Source organism: Linderina pennispora, assembly GCF_002104995.1.
Source record: "Linderina pennispora strain ATCC 12442 chromosome Unknown DL89scaffold_4, whole genome shotgun sequence".
NCBI lineage: Eukaryota > Fungi > Kickxellomycota > Kickxellomycetes > Kickxellales > Kickxellaceae > Linderina > Linderina pennispora.
This window is the reverse complement of record NW_024468252.1, coordinates 748,735-772,237: the sequence shown is the minus strand read 5'-3', so window position 1 is coordinate 772,237 and position 23,503 is coordinate 748,735. Positions and strand designations below refer to the sequence as shown.

Here is a 23,503-nt window from a genome sequence, read left to right as displayed (position 1 = left end):
AAAAAGATTGCACCATACGATGACAATCGCCAGTCACCGATACTTGATTTGGCAACATATAGCAAGATGAAGGTTGAATGCTGCAGTCATAGCCAGAGCAGTTCCAAAGTTCCAGGAGTGGATTGCATCCGGGTCGATACAGCAACAGTCTATTGGAGCGCCATCTACACCACCAGAGAGTATCAACGGCGACGATACAGACAATACTAAGCAGATCCACACATCGGTATAGGCGTTTATTTATTTCGTCGCACAGCGCATCGAGTGCCTCATTAGTGCAAAAGCATAGGGGGCTTAGGATAGAGGTTACGTGTCCATTCGAGGAGCAGCCAGAGTTAGGATAGCTCTTTGCTAATTCGATGCTCAAACACTTGGAACGATTTTGGAGGCAGCTGATGTGGCAGTTAACAAGGAAGAAAGGCTATATTTGTTCATATCTTGTTTCTAAAAATTGCTGTGATGAGGTGATGCACAACGTAGGTAGCAGTTGAAGTGTAGAACTGCGGATATAGACATTGGCCGGCACGTGAATTCCAGGAACCGGTGTTAGGACAGCCGGCGATTCGCTTTGGTTTCCAACATTGGCGAGGTGCAGGGAGTCGTCTTAAAACCCTCCACGTATACATATTAGGATGCGATGCGATGGACGAAATAGCATAGATGGAGATCACGTTCACACCATGGCCAGGATAGGACTGAGCAGTGGAGAGTTGCTTTCACAAGCCATTGGGGGGAGAGGTGAGGTGGTACGATGGGCGAGCCACGACACGAGGGATCATACGTCACACAAGGCAGCCGAATGGGTTAAAATACCAGAGACTCAAGCCCAAAGACACGGGACACAGGTATCACTAGCACTTCTTCGCTCTTATATCTGTTTTTTTTTTTCACACAATGACCGATGACTGGGAAAAGGTACTGTTTTGCCCGCCGGCGTGGCCATACAAGGACGGCGACCCGGAGGCGCCGGCAGCGCATCCGACAATCAGGCAGTACGGGTACGATGTCAGACAGCTCGACCGGCTGCCAATCCAGGACGGATACGACGAGGCAGAGTTCGAGCGGCCGACAGTCAGTGAAGAGGAGGCCAGGACGTATTATATGCAGTTCCAGGTGTTCCGCGACATCATGCTTGACAAGGAGTGGAGCAAGCGGCAGAAGAAGATCCAGGACAGACAGCACCGGCGGCGGAGCAGCATAGGCAGCATGCATAGGCGACGGTCAAGCACGGCGTCGCGCACGGCAGTGAGCGCATCGAAAAGCAAGAAAAAGGACAGGGCGCTGGCGGGGGTATCGCCGGGAGCAACCTTTGCAATTCTGCGGATGCCGCTGCTGGGACTGATCTGGGGAGCGATTCCTCCTGGAGCTGCTGGCGTATTTAGTGGTGCGGCAGATAGTGCGGGCGTACGAGCGGCTGTACATTTGGCAGGGCAGACGTGGGCAGCTGTATCCAGAAGATGCGGCGGGCCGAGAGTTACAGCGAGTGGCTTTTGGCCGCGCAGCAGATGGACGCGCAGCGCGGGCTGCGGCTGGACCACGACTGGGCGCTATCGCAATACTACGACGCAGCGCTTCTGCAGCGGCTGACGGCTGGGCTGCGGCGCGCACGCGTGCAGCTGTCGGCAGCCAGAGACGCAGGCGCTCGGCGGGCGGGCGAAGAGGCAGTGTGCGAGGCGCTGGGGCAGGGAGCGCTGAAGGCCAATGCGGGCGGGTGGGAGAACCGCGAGGTGTGGGCGCGTGCGTACTCGGGGCCGCCGCGGGTGGTCGAGGAGTTTGTGGAGGAAAGCAGTTGCGTGTATAAACCTGGTGCGGCAGGCCACGCAGCTGCCGGCGGCGGCGCGGCTGCAGTTTTTCCGGCAGGCGGCACGGCAGCAGGGCCGCACGGCTCTGTGTCTGTCGGGCGGGGCAGCGATGGGGTGGAAGCATCTTGGCGTGGTGCGCAGTCTGCTGCTGGCGGGGCGGCTGCCGCGGGTGGTGTCGGGGGCATCGGCGGGGTCGCTGGTGGCAGCTCTGCTGGGGACGCACACGGACAGCGAGCTACGGCAGATTGTGCGGCCGGAGCTGGCCAAGTACATTACGCCGTGCTATGGGCCAGGCGGGCCGAAGCTGCGGCGGTGGGCGAAGCAGGGGCACTACTTTGATCCGGTGGAGTGGGCGGCGCGCGCCCAGGTGTTTACACGCGGGGCGATGACGTTCCGCGAGGCCTTTGAGCGCACGGGCCGCGTGCTTAATGTCACATGCACGCCCCTGGGCCGCAAGTACGCTGCGCCCAAGCTGCTGAACCACGTGACGGCGCCCGACGTGATCATCTGGAGCGCAGTGCTGGCCAGCGCATGCTTGCCAGGAGTGCTGCCGCCGATGGTTTTGCTGCAGAAGACCGGCGGCGTGGTGCAGGCATACACGGGCAGCGGGGTGCTATGGCGTGACGGCAGTTTCCGCAACGACATCCCGTCGCATGAGCTGCGGGCGTCGCTGAACGTGCAGTTCACGGTGGTGAGCCAGGTGAACCCGCACGTGACGCTGTTTTTCTACGACCGCGACGGGGCGATTGGGCAGCCACCGGCGCGGCGGCTGAGCAGTGTGTGGCGTGGCGGGTTTGTTCTGTCGGCGCTGGAGCATTTCCTGAAACTGGATATCCGCAAATGGCTGCGGCTGCTGCGCGACCTGGATCTGGTGCCGCTACTGTTTGGGCAGGACTGGAGCTACGTGTGGCTGCAAAAGTTTGACGGCAGCGTGACGGTGCGGCCGAAGGCGACGGTAGGCGAGTACTTGCGGCTGCTGCGGGACCCGACGCGTGCGTCGACCGAGCAGAGCATTGATGAGGAGTGGTGGCGACGTGGCCGAAGCTGCGGATCATCCAGATGCGCATGCGTATCGAGGATGCGATTGATGCAGGGCTGGTGGATATGCACATGCAGGCTGGGCCGGGTGCTGGATCGGCTGGTGAAGACGGAGCGGGCGGAGCTTGGAGTGCGGGCGGTGGTGGTCAGGGGAAAGCACCGGAGGAGACAGGACCGGAGACGGAGGAGGAGACCCAGGGCTACTGTGCCAGCAGGCCGGCCAGAGGATGTGTGGACGGAGTGATTCCCGGATGCCACCAATCACGCGTGCCAACGCATCACAGAATTTGCGTCCTTTTTTTTCGGAGAACCAAAAACCGTGCATGCATTCCTGTGCAGGCAGGCCGGTTCCCATCAAACCAGCTTGCTCGTCTTTTCTTCCAATTACCTTTCTACCTGAAACAAACAAACTCTTTTTTTTATACAATGCAAAGCGCTTTCGTCAAACAGGCATTCTCGGGAGACTCTCTGGTCCTGCGGGCCACGCAGCGCGGCAACCAGCCGCCGCCAGAGCGGTCGCTGGGGCTGGCGTTCATTCAGGCGCCGCATCTGGGCAATGCAAAGAAGGGGGTGCCCGACGAGCCGTTTGCTTTGGAGGCCCGTGAGTTCCTGCGTCCGCAAGACTGTGGGCAAGGCAATCCGGTTCGTGGTCCACTACAAGACGGCGGGCGGGCGCGAGTACGGCAGCGTGTACCTCGGCCCGCCATCGACGACCGACGAGATCTCGGTGGTGCTTGTCCACGAGGGCTGGGCGAAGGTGTCTGACCAGGCGCGTTCGCGACGCGGCTCAGGCGACGACGCGGCGGCCGAGCTGATCGAGCGGCTGCTGGACGAGGAGGAGTTTGCGAAGCGCTCGCGGCGCGGCATGTGGAACGACAAGGCGCCCAAGGCCAGGCCGCGGCTGACGTCGTTTGATCTGGACGCCGGGCGGTTCCTGGCGCAGCACCGCGGCAAGGAGCTGCGCGCGACCATCGAGGCGGTGCGGGACGCGACGACCCTAAAGGTGATGCTGCATCTGCCGTCGGCGCACCAGATGGTGACGCTGCTGCTGGCTGGCGTCAAGGCGCCGATGGTGCGGACGAACGTGCCAGGCATGCCTGGACATTATCGAGCAGTACGGCGACGAGGCCAAGTTCAACGTCGAGATCCGGCTGCTGCAGCAGGACGTCAAGGTGCGCCTGGAGGGTCTGCCGCAGGGTAATGGCTGCTGCCGGCACTTTTGTGGGCTCGGTGGTCCACGACAAGGGCAACATCGCCGAGTTCCTTGTGTCCAGCTCGTACGCCAAGGTGGTCGACTGGTCGGCTGCTATGCTGGAGGGCGGTGCGGCGCGGCTGCGGGCCGTTGGAGCGCACTGCCAAGGCCAAGGGCGTGCGCGTGTGGCATGGGTTTGACGGCCCGCTGGCGCAGGGCACCGGTGAGGTGCTCGATCGCCACGGTCGTGCGGATCGTCTCCGGTGACTCGCTGGCGGTCGTGGCCGATGGCCAGGAGCGCGAGTTCCAGCTGGCGTCGGTGCGGCAGCCGCGCGTCTCCGACCCGACGCTGGCCGGCTACGCTGAGCAGGCCAAGGAGACGCTGCGGCGCCTGGCCATTGGCAAGCGCGTGGTAGTGCCATGTGGACTTCCACAAGCCCGCGCAAGACGGGTTCCGCGCGCGCGACTGCGCGACAGTGCGGCTGGACGGGCAGGATCTGGGCGAGCGGCTGGTGGACCGCGGGCTGGCCGGCGTCCTGCGCCACCGCAACGACGACCCCAACCGGTCGTCCAACTACGACAGCCTGCTGGCCGCCGAAGCTGCGTGCCCAGGAAGCAAAGGCTGGCATCCACTCGGGCAAGCCCAAGCCCGCCGCCACGCCCGCCGATGCGTCGGAGAGCGCGGCACGTGCCCGGTCCTTCCTGACGCACTGGCAGCGCTCCGGCCGCGTGCCCTGCATTGTCGACTATGTGGCCAGCGGCGCGCGCCTGCGCCTGCACATCCCGCGCGAGAACGTCAAGCTGACCTTTGTGCTGGCTGGTGTCCGGTGCCCGCGCGCCCCGCGCCACGGCTCGGACGAGGGCGGCGAGCCGCTGGGAGCCGAGGCGCTGGCGCTCACCACGCTGCGGGCGATGCAGCGCGATGTCGAGGCCGAGTTCGAGGGCGTCGACAAGACCGGCGCCTTCATCGGCTCGCTGTGGCTGTCCAAGACCGAGAGCCTGGCCGTGGAGCTTCTGCGCGACGGCCTGGCCTCGGTCCATGCGTTCAGCGCCGAGCAGAGCCCCCACACCAACGCTTTGGTCGCCGCCGAGCGCCGCGCCAAGGCGGACCGCCGCGGGCTGTGGGCTGACTTTGATGCTGCCGCCGAGAAGCAGGCAGCCGCGCAGGCGCAGGCCGAAGCGCAGCAGGCGCGGGAGCTGAAGCCGCGCATTGAGTTCCTGGACGTGGCGGTCTCGGAGCTTATCTCGCCGTCGTCGTTCTTTGTGCAGGTCGCCAAGCCCTCGGCCATCAAGCAGCTGGAGACGCTGATGGCCGACCTGGCTGTCTCGCAGCCCGCAATGCCCGCGGACTTCAGCCCGAAGGCCGGCGCCCTGGTGTCTGCCTGCTACACCGTCGGCGACGAGTGGCACCGCGCCAAGGTCCGCAAGGTCCTGCCCGGCAAGCGCGAGTTCGAGGTCGTCTACGTGGACTTTGGCAACTCCTGAGACCCTGCCGCTCGACCGGCTGCGTCCGCTTGCCGCCAAGTTCACTGCGCTGCCGCACCAGGCCATCGAGGCCCAGCTGGCCTTTGTGCAGACCCCCAGCGACTCCTTCGCTAGTGATTACCTGCCCGAGGCCTTTGCCGAGATCCGCCGGCTGGTCGAGGCCCGCCAGCTTGTCGCCAATGTCGAGGCCCGCCCTGCCAATGGCCCGATCCAGCTGACGCTGTACGACCCGGCCCTGGGCCGCCCCCTGGTCGAGAAGAGCGTCAATGCCGAGCTCGCCCGCTCTGGGTATGCAATCGCCGATAAGCGCGCCCTGGCCTCCCTGCACAACCCGGCTGCTGCAAGCAAAATTGCCGAGGTCGCCAACGAGGCCAAGGCTGCCCACCAGGGCATGTGGGAGTACGGAGATGTCACCGCTGCCGACGACTAACCGAACAAAAATGATACAACATCTCTTCAATGCCAAAACATATATTTACTCGGGCCAGGCTTCTACTCTTCAAATCCACAAATATGCTTGCACAAAGACGCACCCAGGACGGATGCCCATCCGGCAGACAGTGCCACGGCTGGTTGCAGTTCAATGTTTATTACAGAAACTGACAGAAGAATAGACTATGACTGGCTAGGTTGCGCCGTAGCTTGACGAGCCAGTCAGCCCCGAGATGACGCGGCGCAGCAGACCAGCAGTGGACGTCTGCAGCGACGCAGGCATCTGTGGGCGGGCCTCGTCGACCGACAGGCGGTCAAAGTAGCTTGACCGGCGCACATTGCTGTCCCACAGACCGGCGGTGCTGGGCCGGCTGCTGTCGCCACGCACCGACATGGCGCTGGTATGCACGTGGGCCAAGCTGGGCACGCCAAAGTTGGTCGTGTGGCCAGTGCCATTGGCGTGGCCGGGGCCGTGTGGCCGCCGCGCCTTGTACATGTGGGCGTCGGGCGTGTATCCGTAGACGGTGCCGAATCGGCGGTACGGGGCTGCCACTGCGCCAGCCTTGGAGTGGTCGGCGGGCGACGCAGCCATGGGGTCGGCGGCCCGCAGCACCGGCTTGGTGCCTTCGACCGGCACTGTGGACCCGGCATAGGTGTCGACGCTGAGCAGGCCGGGCACACGGCGCCCGCGCCAAGTCTCCAGCGACGCGGTGGTGGTGGTGATCAGCTTGGGCGGCGGCGCCGCGGTGTGGTTCTTGACGGCCGCCTGCTCCTGCTGGCGCGAGAACCGCAGCTCCTTTGCGCGCGCACGCAGCTCCCGCAAGGTGAGCGCACCCAGGGGTCCGCCTGGTCACGGGGACCGGCCATGCCGGTGTCAACGGTCTGCGCATACACGGCGCACTTGGCCGCGTCGGGCGGCCAGCATCCATGCCGGTACCTCGCCGATCGCCGCCGATCGCGAGGCACGTTGGGCCGGCGATGGTGGCGGCGGCGGCAGCAGCGAGTCCCACCATGCAGTGCGCTGGTCGGCGTCCGACGGGTCAGGCCGCGACAGACTGCGGGTCTGCGACTTGGCCAGCGAAATGGCGGCGCGGTGCTCGCGCAGATCGACGCAGCGCTCCAGGCTGGCCAGCAGCGGACTGCTGGTTTCGCGCATGTACGCGTAGATGCGGTCTGTGCGGCGGATCTGCTGGCCATAGGCTGGCGAGCTGGGGCTCAGGAACACGTGTGGCGCTGAGCCAAGCGGCCGGTTGCTGCGGCGCGGCACGCCCGTCATCAGCGCGCTGGCCTCCTCCTGCGCCTCCTCCTCGCGCTCCACCATGCTCTGCTGCCGCTGCGACTCCATGTTGCGGCTCATGCTCATTGTGTGGTTCGCGCTGTACTCGGACGAGTCGACCCGTTCGCGCCCCCGGGTCTCGGAGTGCCGCCGGGTCGCCCGCCCGCGGTCCGCTAGATGCAGTGGCCCGTCGGCCTGCGGCGGGGTCGGTGGCGACACATTGACCGGCTTGCGCTGCTCGTCGAACCGCCGATCGCCCGCCTCGGGGTCGCGGTAGCGTGACCTGGCGTGCATCGCATGCGGATCGCCTGTTGGTACGGGCTGTGTCTGGGCAATCTCGCTGCTGCGATCGCCTGTGCTGCTGTCCTCCTGGAGCTGGACCGCCCGGTCCTCGTGCTGGCTGCCGGTACTTGCAGTCGTGGCCGTGTCGTCGGCGTCCTGGCATGCCCCGCCCAGTGTAGCCGTCGACGAATTGACGCTGCCCTGCGGCTGCTCCAGGGCCCCGAAATGCGCCCGCGGCACTACGTCCGTGGGCTCCGACGACACTGTGCGCATCTGCGGCCGCTCGTCGTCGACAACCTCCACCTCCCCCGTGTCCAGGTCGCTGCTGCCGCTGTAGTCGACATACGAGCTGTCTGCTGGCCCCTCGTCCAGCGTCAGCCGCGACATTCCCAGCCCGCGCGGATGCGACGTCTCCCGCCGAGGCCCCGCACTGTGACGCTGCCGCGACCGCATCGCCGCCGCACTGGTGGCTTTCTTCAGATGTGTCTTTTTGCCCCCCACCTTCTTGCGCGGCTTGGCGTCGCGGTGCAGCACCGGTGGCCGATGCGCCTTGCCCTTCTGCGACACCGCGCCCGGCGACTTTGCGTCGGTCTGCGCGACGTCCTGCAGCGGGCGTGCTGCCGGTGCGCTGGTGTTCCGGTCGCGAATCACCAGCGCCGGCCCCGACCCGTCCGATGCCAGGTCCGCGTAGCTGTTGCTGCCTGACAGCTGGCACAGCTGCGACAGGCTGGTGGTGGCCTTGCACAGGTGCAGCCCTTTGGTGCGCTTAATGCCCTGCGAGCCTGGGTCCTCTGCCGACGCTGCCAGTGCCCCCCCTTCCTTGTCCACCGCCTGCTGCGTCGCCACAACCGTGTCGTCCCCCTGCAGCTCGCCGCTGTCTTCTGTGATTTCAATCTGCAGCGAGTCGCTGCCCGGGATGCTGGTGCTAATGCTGGCCGCACTGGTGTCATAAGACCTTGCGCTACGCCCACGCTGATCATCTGATGGCAAGGCCTCCTCGCCATTGTCACTGCTCTCATACACATCATCATCGCCATCTCCGCCCGCTGCCTGCTGCACGGCCGGCTCCATCTGCTGCCCAGCATTACCGACACTGTCAATGTCGCTCAGCTCCGAGTTCGACCCCATGGTAAACAGAGGCTGCCTTCCTGCAGGTGGCTCGGCAGGCGCAGCCGACAAAAGCTGCCGGTTATGCAAAGACGTTTTGGATTCAGGGTGGCTGTCCAGATCTGCCTCTGCATTGGCTGCGTCTTCTGTTTCCATTTCCGTCTCCTGCGCTGCACCATTGGGCCCGGTTCCGCTGCTGCCCGCGTCTGGGTGTGCCGCATGATGCACGCTTTTCTGGACCCGGGCCAGCAGATTATCGCTATCCTCAGAGTCCTCTTCAAACGTGCCTATTGTGAACATCTGGTTCTGCTTGCCTGACGACCCGCCGCTAGCCATTGATCCGCCCGCGCTCCGCGCTGCCGAGACCGGTGCTGGCTGGACCACTGGCTCTGCTGCCTCAGGTTCCTGCGGTGTGTCGGCTGCTGGTGCTTGTGTTGTGGACCGAGTGGGGCTGCGAGACCCGTCGTTGTTGTGGTTGGTGATGCTGTTCTGCGCCTTATTCTTGCGGCTCTTGCCCTTCCTTTTCGCGTTACGGGCGCCACTCTTGCCGTTTGTCGCCATAGTAGAATACACGAGTAATGCCTTTGCCAGGTGCTCTTTTTAAGAGAAAGCGTGCACTGAATGACCAGTGGGAAAAAAATGAATTGGAAGGAATGCGCTTTGTTAGTCGTGCCAAGTGGGAAGGGAACTTCAAACAACAGGCAAACTGCTTTCACGAGAATTGCTGCCCGGGCAGTGACAACCGTTGTATTAGAGGAAGGAGGTATATAAGAACGAGAAAACGAGAAAAGGAGAAAGTACAAAAATGAAGAAAGTGCAAGGAAAAAACGTGAGCAAATTTCGAAATCGAGTCAAATGAAGGGTTGAAAAAGAAGAAATCGGCCTGTGACACGGTGCGTGCGGGCATGCTTTTCACCCTCTCTCCTTCGCTGACCGGGGCGAATACAACGCGATAATTGGCCGAAAAACAGCTCGGATCGCTCCCCCGGCCCCTCGATCATCATCCTCGCTGCTACGGCTTTGCGCGCCGATAAAGATATAGCCATTCTATTAGGCAGGGCCAGATACCACTTCCCCGTGCGAACCCCCGCCCCCTGTGCCTCGCCCATGAGTTGGCAATATCGTCTGGACTATATATGCCAACGAAATACACCCAGATGTCTGGTACTAGAAACACTAGCCATATTGCTCACTCCAGCATGCCAAGCTATCAGCTTCAGCACTCCTTTAAACCACACCGCACCTGCCTCTCATGGCCACGCACACCATCTTTAGCTTCTTGTACTTTGCTTGCTGCCATTTGGCACGGTTAAGTGTCTTTTGACTGCCGCCTTGGCTACTTTGGAGAATTGCAACCTGACACTGGCACTAAGCACGTCTTTTGATTTATTAAAAGAAATAGGCCTAGGACCGTTCGGTCCCACTATGCAGACTAGTCGATGTATACCCGCTGCCATTTGTGGCCAGCCTATGTAGCATAGTGTGATCGAACATATCCACTGCGCAGCACAACAATGATATGATCTGCCTCACTACATGCACTGGCATCTCCACAGCCAAAAAAAAAAAAAAAAGAACGATTCCGATGACATCGGCATTTGGTGCCGCAGCACAGATGCTGGCTCCCTCACGTCCTAATCGCATGGCTGATCTGATTTTCAAAAGCCCAGCCCTTTGTCGTCATCGCTCTCAGAAACTCAAACACCACTTCTCTTTTCTCGTGTGCTGACTCCCAAACTGCCAGCTATTTTTAAGTCGCTCAATACACTACAAAGCCGTAACCAATCCTTCACATTAGAGATGGGCGATTCCACTTCACACGACGAGCTTATCGCACAGTGGCTGCAGGTCAACCCGGGCACCGAAGACCAGGCGCGGTTCTATTTGGAGGCCAACAACTGGGATCTGAATGCGGCGCTAAGCAATTTCTACGAGGAGCCGCCGCTCTCCGAGGGCTTACCAGCACAGAACCACGAGGATCTGGCACTGCCCCAGGACCCGACACATTCGGCCGCAGCTCCTGTTATATCCGCGCAAACCCTGGGCGGCGGACCCATCCACGCGGCATCCAGCGGCACGCCGCCATCGAACTCGGCAGCATCTTCAGTGCCGCGGCGCCGCTACGGCTCAGGCTCGCGCATTGCGACACTGTCGTCGCTGGGTGACGAAGAAGAGAACGACGACGACGACTCGCAGGACTGGTATGCGGGCGGCGAGCGCAGCGGCATGGCGGTGCGCCCGCCTCCGCGGTCCAGCGACAGCAACGACGAGGGCGGGTCCTTGGTGGACCGGATTCTGCGTCGCGCAGCTGAGGGCGGGGCGCCGCCCGAGCCTGCAGCACAACCGTCCGAGGCCGGATTCTCTGGGCGCGGCCGTGCGCTGGGCGGTGCTGACGACGACGAGTACCAGCCGTCGGAGCCGAGCGAAACCGAAGATGACGTGGCGGTCCGCCAGCTGACGTTCTGGCGCAACGGCTTCAGCATCGGCGACGGCCCGCTGTACAATACCGAGGACCCGCGCAACCGCCAGAACCTCGAGGCCATCCTGCAGGGCCGCGCGCCGCTAGATATCCTGAATGTGCGGCCGGGCCAGCAGGTCGAGATGCGCGTGGTCAAGCGCACCGGAGAGGACTACACCCCGCCGCCGTCTGCTCCGCCGCAGCCGTTCTCTGGTCAGGGCCACCGCCTGGGCGGCATCTCCCCACCCGTGACTGCTGCCCCGGCGTCGGGCGGTCTGTTCCACCGCCGCACGTCGTCGTCGTCAGCCAAGGCCGCTGCTCCGATCACACTTGACCCGAGCCAGCGCACAGTGCAGGTGCAGATCCGCATGGCTGACGGCACTCGCATTGTCGCCAAGGTCAACCCCTCGCACACCATCGGTGATCTGCGGGCGTATGTGCTGCATGAGCGGCCCGCAGCCAGCGCACGGCCGTTTAACTTCAAGACCATGATGCCGCCCAAGGTGCTCGACAACGACAGTGCAACCGTCGAGGAAGCCGGGATCGCAAACGCTGCCATCGCCCAGCATTTCATCTGAGCTGACCTTGGTCAATTTTTCTGTTTCCCAATCTTATCGATTTCCAAACCAGTCCGCTGGCCATGCCGTAGTATCTGACACCTGAGAGGGGCATTCTGAGTAGAGGCTCCAGATTGATTCCGGTTTGATATGATATCCCCAGCCAGTGCACGGCTGATGAGGAAGCACATGTGCAGGACTGACCCTAATCCATGCCCACTAAGATGGCCCTAGCTTTGGCCGACCGGAAAATATCGAGCGACTCCCGTAGTTGCCTGTGCTGGCCATATTATCCTAGTCAGACACCTTGGCCCAGCCATAACTATAAACATTTTCCTCTCCGAATCTGCCCATTCATGTGAGATGATGTGTGAGTCCAGAACTAGCTCCTGCAGAGCAAGCAAATAGCTGTTCTGCAAAAGTATCGGGACTAGCGGTGATCCTGGTCGTGTCCCGAGCTCCATAGCAGTACCAGGCTTCAATTGCTTGCGACTCCAGAGCAGGAGTTTGCTTGGAATATCAAAATATCGGCAGGGTGATCTCAGGTGCCCAAGCGCAAAAAGGCTCATGCCAGCCAGCAGTTTGGGCTGTTAGCTGATATCGCATTTCCGACCCTGTCCATCCATTTCTGGCATTGCAGCTTTGGCCCTTCCGACGTCCTGCTTATAACCGGATGTGTCGGGGATTGGGCACTTTGGGCATGTCTGGAATGCCTGGTTCGAGAGCGAGCATCCATGTATCACCGCCTTGGAATAAAGGGCTTGTCCTCTGCACATGTGTCATGCACACGGCCATATATGACCGCCTGTGCCCTTCCACATCAAGTCTTGCCGCATGGGAGAGGCGTTCCTAAAGCGCCTATATCCTCCGAGTCGATCCCTCCTGCTGGGCCACACTATTCGGCCCACGCATAAATGTACGTGCCATCTGTTCTTTCTTCACCTTCCATTAGCAGCGGCTATCAGGAAAAATTCCCCGTTCTTCCCCGAGTCCATAAAATTCGTGTTCCAAAAGCGTACCCATCTAGCGCTGCTCCCAAACAGCAGGGGGAGGAGGTTTCGGCGCCGTGCACATTTGAGGAGAGACTGGCAGGTGTGCGCTGGCGACAAAAGGGGGCAGGCGACGGGCAAGGGCAGCGAGGATCCCGTGAGATTGTCCCCAGCGAGATTCCGCTGTGCCTGGGCGGGACCGCCACTAGCGCATATTTCCCGTTGGCGTTGTTAAATACGCGGGCTGGTAGGTTTGGGCGCAGGATTTCTGCTCGCAATCGCCACTCGCCCCCACCAATACTGAGGGGCAGCGGCAATTTTTCTTCTCATCGACATTTCTTTCATCGCAGCGGTTCAGCTGGAGAGCCCCTATTTCTCATTTAAGTGGCCCGTGTCCACCCTTTGGAAACCGGAGCTCGACAGCACCCTCCTTTTCGTTCTCCGCTGCAATTTCCTCACTACTTGGTTTTAACACCGAACGCACGGATACCATTTTCGCTTCATATCCACTTTGCCCTGAGCGACTAATTTCCTCCATCGTTTTCTGAAACCCGCCTGCAGATCTACCAGTATTTTTTAGTGCACACAGCAGCAGTTACTATTTTCGTTTTCCACTTCTCGAACGCATCCCACTCAACTGGTCTCCCTGCGCTCCTGACACATCACCTCCATCCTCCACAAACCAGCCCTTCACGCTAAATGTACACAATGGTCCGTCAAGAGCCTAAATGGCGCCCTTTCAGCAACCCAGCACCGCTGGGCAACTCCGGCTTTGCCGTGTCTACCTTCGTCTCTGCTCTCCACACCGGTGCCATCGGCATAGCCGCTGGCGCCCCTCCAAACATCGTCACTGGTCTCGCTCTCTTCTACGGCGGCATGGCACAGGTAAGCGATAGCATGGTCAAAAGATATCCGCTGTCCCCTCCCCAACCAATGGGCAGTTGGGTAATAGGGCAAATTCGCGCTCTACCAAACCTGCTTTGGTTGATTCTCGCCCTCCCTTCTTCTCCCGCCGCCACCAACATCATGGCCATAGTTTGCGATTGTTTATACAGCACACCCCACTGACATGCTATTTTACACATCCCGAATTTCCTTTGCTATTGTCTTCATTAGGTGCTGGCAGGCGCGTGGGCCTTTGCCTCGAACAACGGCTTTGGTGCAGTTGTCTTCACATCCTACGGCTGCTACTGGATGTCGTATGCGGCAACACTCATCCCCGGGTTCGGCATTGCCGACACACTGAGCAGCATGACAGCTGACATGCGCGCCCAATCCCTGGGCATCTTCAATCTTGTGTGGGTCCTGCAGACGTTCATTTTCCTGCTTGGTTCCTCGCGCAGCAACTGGGGCACATTCATGCTTTTGCTGTTCCTCCTGGCGACAAACATCCTGACGTGCGCCGGCAACTGGACGCAGAGCGAGAGCGTGCTGCATGCCAGCGGCTACGTCGGCATGCTGACCGCCATTATTGCCTGGTATAATGTCGCCGTTGATATGCTGACCAAGGAGACCTTTTACTTCCAGCTGCCCAACCCTGCCATTGCCCCGCACTTTCGCCACGGCGAGCAAGGAATGGTTGAGCACGCTGTGCAGTCGCCGTTCTTTGAGGGCGCCATCCCGCAGACTAACGCCATACGTCTCGAGGGCGCACACCAGGAAACCCGTACGAGTTCGTCGCTACGATGCCCACCACGGCGCCCATGGGAAATGGCGCCAGCAGCAGCAGCAACACCGGCACGCACTTTACGCCCAGCAGCAGCAACCCTGACAAGCTGAACATTGTAGGTGGCAGCAAGCAGCCGCAGATGGCACCCTAGCGTCATCCACACGCAACACCACTCACATCTTATACCCGCTTTTTTTTTTAATCCTGATGGCAATACAAAATCGATGGAATGAAAATTTTTCATTGGCGTGATAACATGCGGCATGTTTCAAAAAGGAAAAAGAGGCAAATAGAGAAGGAAACAGGAATAAACATTTAACGAGGCAGCTAGAATCATCGCAGTCGGTGCCTCCTTCCAAACGTCATACCTTGCACATGGCTACATGTTACATGATAAACACGGTGTTCATGTCCATGAGACGGCCGGTACTGAGCTGGGGCAGCTGGGTGTACTTGGTAGCCAGGCGGCGACGGATGTCCTGCAGCAGCTCAACATACGTCTGGCGCGGCTTCGCGTTCATGCTACTGATCAACGCGTGCGACAGCGCTCCCGTGAATGACAGGTCCTCAGCCTTCGCATCAGCTGACGTCTGGTCGTCCTTGCACCCAGAGAACATGATAACATCTCCCAGCGAGCTCTTGTTGCGGCGTGCGCGCTCGAGCTTCTGGTCACCAGTCATCATGACATCAATAGACGAGGTCAGTCCCTTCAGCGCTCCAGCAATATCGCCCTTCAGGTACGACTCGCCCGCTGCCTTCAGGCCCTTGCCGGCGTAGGTAATCGCCTTCTCGTTCTTGAGCTTGCCCATGTGGTTATACATGAACGGCAGATCCAGCGCCGACGCGGAGTGACAGCAGTCGTAGATAGCAGTGAGACGCGCACCAGGCGGCAGTGGCCGCACCATGATCGCATTCATGTCGTCGTCAATAATCTGGCCATTCTTCACAAAGTCGACCGGGCAGATCGTCTCGTCGTTGCCGTCGAGCTCCTCGCCGCTCTTGCACGGCACAGTCGAGCCGTGGCCAGAGTAGTGGAAGAAGAACGAGTCGTTCATCTTGGCGTCGCTCACCAGCCACTTCATCGCCTTGATGATGTTCTGGTGCGTCGGCATGCGGCTCGGGTTGTTCGTCTGGTCGTCAGTCAGAATGACCATGTCGGACTCCTTGTACCCAAAGTGCTCCATGATGAACTTTTTGATGTTGTGCACATCATTAATGCATCCGCGCAGCTTGTACTTGGTGCCGATATAGTTGATACCAATCAGCAGTGCGCGCTTGCGGCCAGCACAGTTTGACAGCTGCACCTTGCCTGCCTGCTGCTGCAGTTCCTGTGGGATGTTGTACTGCGGGATGCTTCCATGGGAGGGCTGCTGCTGCTGCTGCTGCTGCTGCTGCTGCTGGTACTGCTGCTGGGGGGGCGGGGACGTGTATGCAGGCTGGTGCCATTCAGGGAAGTCCATGCCTCCGTAGTCAATCTCCTCAGGGCGATGAGTGACCGACAGGCATGTTCATTGGCGGTGCGACGCCAAAGTCATAGCCACCTGGCGGGCGGGCCGCTGGGACCGCATTACCGCTGCCGAATGGCGGCGGACTCCAGGCGCCATAGCTGTTGGTGCGACCTGGGGGTCCATAGTTGTTGCCCGGAGGGGGAGGTCCGCCATAGCTGTTGCCGCTCTGGGGCGGGCCACCGTAGCCATCAGACCCACGGTGCGAAGGTGCCTGGCTGTAGGACGACCCGGGGCCATCCGAATAGCCGCCGCTACCAGGGGAAAGCCGGGGGTCCGCCACCACCGTGTCCAGCGGGTGGAATACCCGTCGCCAGGGAAGTTCTGCTGGGGCGGGGGTCCACCATACCCATCGTTAGGTGCGTACCCCTGGCCTGGGAAACCACCCCTGGCTGTCATTGGGAGCATAGCCCTGACCAGGGAAGCCCTGTGGTGGAGGCGCACCATACGAGCCGGACTGGTAGCCACCACCGTTGTAGCTACGGTCCTCGTTGTAGCCGCCGTTGTAACTACGGTCTTCGTTGTAGCCACCGCTGTGTGCGGTCTCGTTGTAGCACCTGTTGTAGCTGCGGTCCGGCCCGGCTGTAGTAGTCGTCGCCAGATGGGTGGCGGGCCTTGCGGGGGTTGGTAACCACCACCATAGCTGCTGTCGCCAAATCCGCGCTCCTGAAATTCCGGACGGAGGCGGGCCCTGGGGCGGCTGGTAGCCTGCCGCCGTTGTTGTAGCCACCGTACTGGTTGTTGTTGTAGTTCTGGTTGCCTGGATACATTCTCAATTGAAACCAGAGCGACTGGGAAATAAAATAAGTGTTTTGGAGAGAAATTAAAAAAGCTGTTTACCCTCCAAGATTATCTGAATTCGATTTTTTTTTTAGGAAAGGAGAATAAAGCTTCCAGACGAAAGAAGGTGAAGAGAAACAAGGCTGCTGTAGCGCCTAAGGAAATTGGGCTGCTGCAAGCTCGTGGGGACAAGCTACGTGGCCCCGTGTCGCGGGCAATGCGGCCAGCCTATCAGCTGACTGCCGGCATGCGGTGCACCCATTTCGCGCTATTCGCAACAGCCTGACATTCCTTTTTGGCAGGCCAGGCGAGCAATGCCAAGACATTCTTTCCAGTTCCACCGCCATTACACGAAAAATCAATGCACTGTATGGCCATACACGGCATTGACAGGCTGCCTATTGTTGAGTGCACCCAGCACTGGATCTTTGGAGCTCGCTATCCTGGAACCTACACTGGACGAGCAAGATGGCCCTTTGGGAAAATGACGTGCGCTGTGACCCTGTGCAGGGCAAGCAACAACGATCGGCGATCCTCAGGGCTGGCCAGCACTGTTGGGGAGGTGTGTGGCAATTCTAGAACGCATGCAACAGCGGGCTGCCGATAGGATCCTACTGCCATTTCCAACTCCGAACAGGCAAGGGCACTGATAGCAGGACCGCAAACAGCACATGAGCAGGTTACAAGTTGCGCGGTATATAGGAGCATATTATAATTACAGTGGCGCACTTGCCAGATTCATCTGATATCCTAGGGATGCTGAACTGCGAAAAGCTTCATATATAAGACCGGTGGGCAGGAGAGATAGAGATAAACCTAAGTTTAATGGCCTTCCAGGTCTGTTAGATTGCTACCAGATATAGGAAGAGCCGTTGTATAGTTGGAGGAAAGGCTTACAAGATGTGCACTGTTCTGGAGAAGTCATGTATCAAGGCACAAGACTGAGTCTGGTTCACAGAATCAATAGCTGTGGAGGACTTGTTTGTGGTTTGTCGTGGCTCTGAGGACAAAATAAAGGTGCAAAGAACATCAGCAACTGCAGAGGAGCAGGAGCTGGTCTACCAGACCACTGGTGTTGTGCCTACCTTGTCTGACATATCCCTCTTTGTGTCCTTTCTGTTTGCCATACTTCTTTATGCCAGGGTGCATGCGCTGCTGGCTGTGTATCCCAGGTGCTAGGAGAGCTGACCTTCTTTTAGGCCACAATATAGTGTTTGCATTTGTCCAGTTGCGTCAGTTTCCGCTACATTGCTGTTGCCCAGAACAAGCACTGAGGCAATATTGCCCAGGGTGGAGACAATGGATTTGGCAGTATATGAGGGGGCGGAGCTGGTCACAGGGAGACGCACATTCAAGGGAGGTGCCACTTCCCTGTGTCCCAGCGGACTGAGCAGGGAAAAATCGCTCACCTGCATCATGTGGATCGTTTGGCGAGAGGCACACGCATTCTGCGCTGAGCAAACCGGCGGCGAAAACCGCTCAACTTCAGGATCTGCAGGCGCTCGGTGCGGAATTCCATGCTTTCTGTTGGTGGGCAATAATGGCTCAATTCCTTCTGGCAGCACAGACTCCAGAAACCAGGGACCTGTGCATGCCTGGCTTTGCAACATCACAATGGTGCCATTTAGCAAGCCATTCACACAGCATACTTGCAAACCCGCTATATATACGGACGGGTAGTCCCAGCATCCAACATCATCTCCACTACACATACTTTGTATTTCCTCATTCACCAGCCCGTCCTTACACGGTGGCTTCTACTTGTATATTCACAGCAGCACTACCCAAAAAATCATCGCGGTCGCCGTATATTCCCTACGCACCTGCCCTATTGACCATTCGGCAACACCCACTATTCGTCCGCCTTGCTTCCTGTCTAATCGAAACGGCGCAGCAATTGTACGCACGCCACTCTTCTGTGCTTATCTCTAAAAAAAACTCTTACCCCAGACTGCGCTCCTCGACGAGAGTATTCGACGCAGCTGTCTATAAATCACCCAAGGCTTCCTTCCATCCAGACTAGCCGAGGTGCAAGGGCTTTGCCTATTTCTGCAGATCTACTGCTTTCAACAGCAACTACACCGACTATTGTACCTTACATACACCCCCGCTACAACCCACTCCACCATGTCACTCAATTCAGACAAGCAGACTATCGACTTCCGCTACAGCAGCAGCAGCAGCACTGCGGCTCCAGACTCGGTGGACCATCATGCCGAGACACAGCCCGAGACCGAAACAGTGCTGAGCGTCACTGGCATGACATGCGCGTCGTGCGTCAACAGCATTGAAGGGCACATTGGCAGCTTTGACGGCGCCGTCAGCATCAGCGTCGACCTTGATGACAGCACAGGCGACAGTGCGGCACTACACACACGCCTTGCCCGTCGCCGACCTCTGCACAGCCATCGAGGACATGGGTTATGATGCAGCCGTGCTGAGCACCAAGACACTGGCTCCTGTCAGCGATGCCACGAAGGCTGACGCCAAGGCGATCCTCGGCGAGAGCGCAGTCGAGTCGTGGTTCAATGTCGAGGGCATGACGTGCGGGTCGTGCGTGGCGACCATCACATCTCTGCTCAATGACCTGCCGGGCGTGGAGGCTGCCGATGTGCAGCTTCTCACAGCACAGGCGATGGTCAAGCATATTCCGCGCGAGATTGGCGTGCGCGAGATTGCCGATGCCCTGACGGATGCCGGGTATCCAGCAACGCCGCTGGACGGGGCAGACTCGAGCAGCGCAGCTGATCCGTCGACAATGGCCCTGCGGAACCTCGAGAAGCACCGGAGGCAGGCCATGCTGCGCTTCCTGTGGTCGCTGGTGTTTGCCATCCCCATGCTCATCATCTCCATGATCATTGACATGGCGCTGCCGTCGTCGAACCCTGTGGCAAAGGCATTCCACCGCAAGGTGTTCCAGAAGTACTCGGTCTCGGTCATCTGCACCTTCTTCATCGCCACAGCCACGCAGTTCACGCTCGGCCTGTTCTTCTACAAGCACGCATACAAGTCGCTGGTGCGTGCCAAGACTGCCAACATGGATGTGCTGATTGCGCTGGGCACCACCGCCGCCTACGCTGGCTCGATCATCAGCGTGGTCCTTGCAGCAGGGCGCTGGCGAGCAGTTCTTTGAAACCGCTGTGTTCCTGATGACGTTTGTGTTCCTCGGCCGCTGGCTCGAGGCAATCGCCAAGGGCCGCACTGTCGGCGCTGTCGAGGCCCTGGTGAAGATGCAGCCCGACGACGCCCTGCTGGTCAAGCCCGGAGCCAAGGACGGTGCCGACGACTTTGCCACGATCAGCTCGCGCCAGATCCAGCTCGGCGACCTGCTGCAAGTCAACAACGGCATGCGCGTGCCGTGCGATGGTGTGATCGTCCGCGGCAACACCGAGATCGACGAGTCGCTGCTGACTGGCGAGTCGCTGCCGGTGGCCAAGGGCGAGGGGTCGGCAGTGACCGGCGGCACGCTGAACCTGTCGCAGTCGGTGCGGATGCGCGCAACAGCCATCAACGAGTCGTCGACACTGGCGCGGATCGTCAAGCTGGTGCGGGACGCGCAGTCGAGCAAGCCGCAGATCCAGGAGGTTGCCGACCGGGTGGCCAACCGGTTTGTGCCGCTGGTCGTCCTGGCGTCGGTGCTGGTGTTCTTTGTCTGGCTCATCATCGGTGCCACGGGGAATATCAAGGCCGACTGGCTGGCGTCGAAGCTCATGGGCGGACTGGGCGGCAAGCTCTCGCACACCGACAGCATGGGACATATGGACGATGCACCGCCGATGAAGTACCCGATCTTTGCGCTCCTCAATGCCATCAGCGTGCTGGTCATTGCGTGTCCGTGCGCGCTGGGACTGGCCGCGCCGACAGCGATCATGGTTGGCACGGGGCTGGCCGCTCGCATGGGCATTCTGGTCAAGGGCGGCGGCGCTACAATGGAGGCTGCGAGCAAGATCGACATCGTCGCATTCGACAAGACCGGCACCCTGACCATTGGCAAGCCCGCAGTCTCGGACCACTTTATCGAGCAGTCGCGCGCTGAGGCCATTTCGGGCTGGCTCTATGCACACATTGTCGAGATCGAGTCGCTGAGCAGCCATCCGCTGGCCGCCGCCATTTGTGCGTATATCCGCGAGCACACGCAGTCGGGCTCGGTGCGTGCGCAGCTGCTTGAGCACCAGGAGCTGCCTGGCCGCGGCATGCAGGCGACTGTCGAACTCCCAGCAGAGATTGCCCACGCGCTTGGCTGGACTGGAGTTACCACTGCCCATCTGCTTGTTGGCAAGGAGGCGTGGGCCAAGGAGGAGGGCTGCCTGATGGACGTCCCCATGGACATACGCGCGCAGTGGGACCTCCAGTGGCTACACATCGGTTGCTGTTGCACTGGTGCCAATTGGCCGCAGCATGCGCGGCAAGGTCGTCGCAGCCTTTGCGCTGTCCGACCAGGTGCGTCCGGAGTCGCGCGAGGTTGTGCGCCAGCTGAAGCGTCGCGGAATCGAGGTCTGGATGATCTCCTGGCGACCAGCAGGCGGCGGCCAATGCCATTGCAGCACAGCTCGGTATCGACCATGTCATGGCCGGCGTTCTGCCCGATCAGAAGTCCGAGACCATCCGCACGCTGCAGCGCCGTGGCAAGTCGGCCGATGATGCGAGCGAGAGCGACTTCAAGGAGGGGCAGTCTGTGAAGCCTACGTCGTCAGTTGCTGCTCGCCTGTTTGGTCGCCTGAGGGGACCACAGAAGCGCCCGTTTGCCAAGGTCGCCATGGTCGGCGATGGAATCAACGACGCGCCGGCGCTGGCGCAGGCTGATGTCGGAATTGCTGTGGGGTCAGGCACGGCTGCTGCTATGGAGACGGCGCCGGCGCTGCTGATGCGGCCGACGCTGCTCTCGCTGCTGACACTGCTCGACCTGTCCCGCATTGTGTTCCGCCGCGTCAAGCTCAACTTTGTGTGGGCGTCCATGTACAATGTCGTGTGCATTCCGATCGCAGCAGGCATCCTGTACCCAGCCTATCAACCGCGGACTGCCACCAGTTATCGCTGGTCTCCTGATGATTGCCAGCAGCCTGACGGTCATGATGAGCAGCCTGTCGCTGAAGCTCTTCCGCGAACCAAAGTACAACTGAAAATATCTTTATTATTTATCATGCTAGTTCAATGTATTCCATTGCTTTTTGCTTTTTGCTTTTTGCTTTGAGCCGGTCCTGTGGTTAGAAATGGCCTTTCCAGTGCCCTGGAGACTTCTTGTTGCCCCTGCACCCCATGCACTTCTTGTCGTCCACACCCGTGTCGCCCTGCCAGAAGGCATTGCCGCCACCGGCTCTCTTCACGACCTGACCGCCGCGCCCAGCACACGCCAGCCAAATCGATATTCACAGGCTTTTGGCAGCGTTTGGAGCGGAGGAAGTCCGAGTGCTTTAGGAGGATAGGATTTGCATCCCCAACTATTCACCTGAAATGCCTCACACTGAGCCTCCTGTTTTTGCGCAGCCACTGGCCTGGATTTTGGCTATAAAGGTCCGCAGCATCTGGAGTCTCTCTCACTTCCCTCACCCCCATCTCCTTTCTCTGTTTTGGAAACATGCTGCCTCACTGGAGTATCCGCGCCTACGTCCCGAAGCATGTCAACCGGAGACAGCATTGTCAAAGTGCTTTCGCCGACAAGAACACCGAGTTCATCGATGTGGCGACCGAGCAGGAGGCTGTTGACCTCGAGGCGGCTAACAAGGACCCGTTCTTAGTCTTAGAAGAGGACCACTTTATCGTCCACAACTCACCCGAAGGAACAGCCAAGTGCAGCTACTGGTCCAGGAACTGTATTACTCAGCTGGTTCACCCAAGCTATGAGGGCCTCTGGAATAGATACACTCGCGAACAGGATGGATTGAAGACAGCTACAAACCCGGCAGTTGTCTATTTCGTCCCGACCAGTTCTTCCATTGATCCCCCTAGTGAGCCAGTTGAAATCAGCAGCGTTCTGGTTTACTACGACAATATCGATCTTGGGGATTTCGTGCAGACCGTTAAAAGGATGGTCAGCTGTTTCCAAGGGTTGTTTGTCGTGGCATATGACAACAAGTTCAAGTGTGTTGAGGTGGAGGATACCGACAACAGCATCGATGTCAGTGCGGATGATATCGGCTGATTTCCTCTTTAAAGATTTCAAAGAATCCAGCGTGTATTGGAAGGCGCATTGAGGAGGCGCGTTTTCTGAAGGAGCATGGTCTCATGCGTCTACCTGACGGACAGTTTAGACTCAAAGACTATCTCGGTAACGAAGTTGTTGATGGCGAACAGTTTCGGCTGACCAGAGATATCAATAGATATCATTCGTACTACGCGGACGAGAATCGGACATGATGACGGAACCCAGACTATGCAGGAATAGGACATGACAGCTGGCTTTCTAATGATGTACCCAGGTGATGACTCGATCTTTACCAGCGAGACAATCGACGACATTGTCTATCTCAAGTTCGATAACCAGTATCTCTACTGCCAGGAAGGTAGTGATTTTGCGATAGAACTTACACGAGAGCTCCCAGAGAAGAAAGAGCGGCTGCATTTGCAGCACAACGGCAGAGCGCTGATCCTGGCCCGCTGGGATATGTCTGGATATGCCTGACGAGTGGTGGCCTGATTACAGAGGATATCCACAATTCGAGTCTGTGGACGAACCTCATCCTTGGACTTCCCTGCTAGAGTTGCACGTCGTGAAAGTCTAGGTTACAGCATGGTATGAATACTACATATTAGACAATATACTTTGAAAGGATGTTTTCAAGACGAGTGCCGAGTATATATCATGACGATTGAAGGAATATATCTGGTGCTCAGCGAGGTTTGGGATTTGAAAAGCTTTGATTTTCATTCGTGATTTCTAGTCCAAAATTTCTAGAATTAAACAGTTGCCTTGTTTCTCCGCAGTCCTGTGTTT

The 23,503-nt window shown here is 59.3% G+C and overlaps 7 protein-coding genes across 7 annotated transcripts; 5 read left to right on the top strand and 2 right to left on the bottom strand.

Moving 5' to 3' along the window:
- Positions 1-1,911: 1,911 nt before the first annotated feature.
- Positions 1,912-2,947, top strand: DL89DRAFT_274508 (uncharacterized protein; the record flags this gene model as incomplete). The annotated part of the gene is made up of 3 exons (XM_040889193.1): positions 1,912-1,935; positions 2,203-2,794; positions 2,919-2,947. The coding sequence occupies 3 exons, from the start codon at positions 1,912-1,914 to the stop codon at positions 2,945-2,947; spliced, it is 645 nt and encodes a 214-aa protein (XP_040744928.1).
- Positions 2,948-6,142: 3,195 nt separating this feature from the next.
- DL89DRAFT_321748 (uncharacterized protein) lies at positions 6,143-9,475 on the bottom strand (the record flags this gene model as incomplete). Its single annotated transcript, XM_040891301.1, has 3 exons — positions 6,887-9,475; positions 6,784-6,849; positions 6,143-6,745 (listed from the first exon to the last, which is right to left on the bottom strand). Exons 1-3 carry the CDS (start codon positions 9,173-9,175, stop codon positions 6,143-6,145), a joined length of 2,958 nt encoding a protein of 985 aa, XP_040744927.1. The 5' UTR covers positions 9,176-9,475.
- An 888-nt stretch (positions 9,476-10,363) lies between these two features.
- DL89DRAFT_266416 (SEP-domain-containing protein) lies at positions 10,364-12,050 on the top strand. Its single transcript, XM_040887076.1, has one exon. It carries the CDS (start codon positions 10,415-10,417, stop codon positions 11,648-11,650), a length of 1,236 nt encoding a protein of 411 aa, XP_040744926.1. The 5' UTR covers positions 10,364-10,414; the 3' UTR covers positions 11,651-12,050.
- A 1,300-nt stretch (positions 12,051-13,350) lies between these two features.
- On the top strand, positions 13,351-14,151 carry DL89DRAFT_212304 (uncharacterized protein; the record flags this gene model as incomplete). The annotated part of the gene is made up of 2 exons (XM_040884219.1): positions 13,351-13,503; positions 13,735-14,151. Coding segments are annotated over 2 exons (570 nt in total), but the record flags the coding sequence as incomplete, so codon positions are not given.
- Positions 14,152-14,499: 348 nt separating this feature from the next.
- DL89DRAFT_124939 (peptidase C14) lies at positions 14,500-15,841 on the bottom strand. Its single transcript, XM_040883258.1, has one exon. The coding sequence runs from the start codon at positions 15,745-15,747 to the stop codon at positions 14,674-14,676; it is 1,074 nt and encodes a 357-aa protein (XP_040744924.1). The 5' UTR covers positions 15,748-15,841; the 3' UTR covers positions 14,500-14,673.
- A 2,445-nt stretch (positions 15,842-18,286) lies between these two features.
- DL89DRAFT_313616 (heavy metal translocatin) lies at positions 18,287-21,763 on the top strand (the record flags this gene model as incomplete). Its single annotated transcript, XM_040891012.1, has 4 exons — positions 18,287-18,891; positions 18,926-19,588; positions 19,680-21,012; positions 21,117-21,763. Exons 1-4 carry the CDS (start codon positions 18,700-18,702, stop codon positions 21,761-21,763), a joined length of 2,835 nt encoding a protein of 944 aa, XP_040744923.1. The 5' UTR covers positions 18,287-18,699.
- Positions 21,764-22,147: 384 nt separating this feature from the next.
- Positions 22,148-23,191, top strand: DL89DRAFT_266412 (uncharacterized protein; the record flags this gene model as incomplete). The annotated part of the gene is made up of 3 exons (XM_040887075.1): positions 22,148-22,687; positions 22,726-22,848; positions 22,955-23,191. 3 exons carry the CDS (start codon positions 22,148-22,150, stop codon positions 23,189-23,191), a joined length of 900 nt encoding a protein of 299 aa, XP_040744922.1.
- Positions 23,192-23,503: the final 312 nt, after the last annotated feature.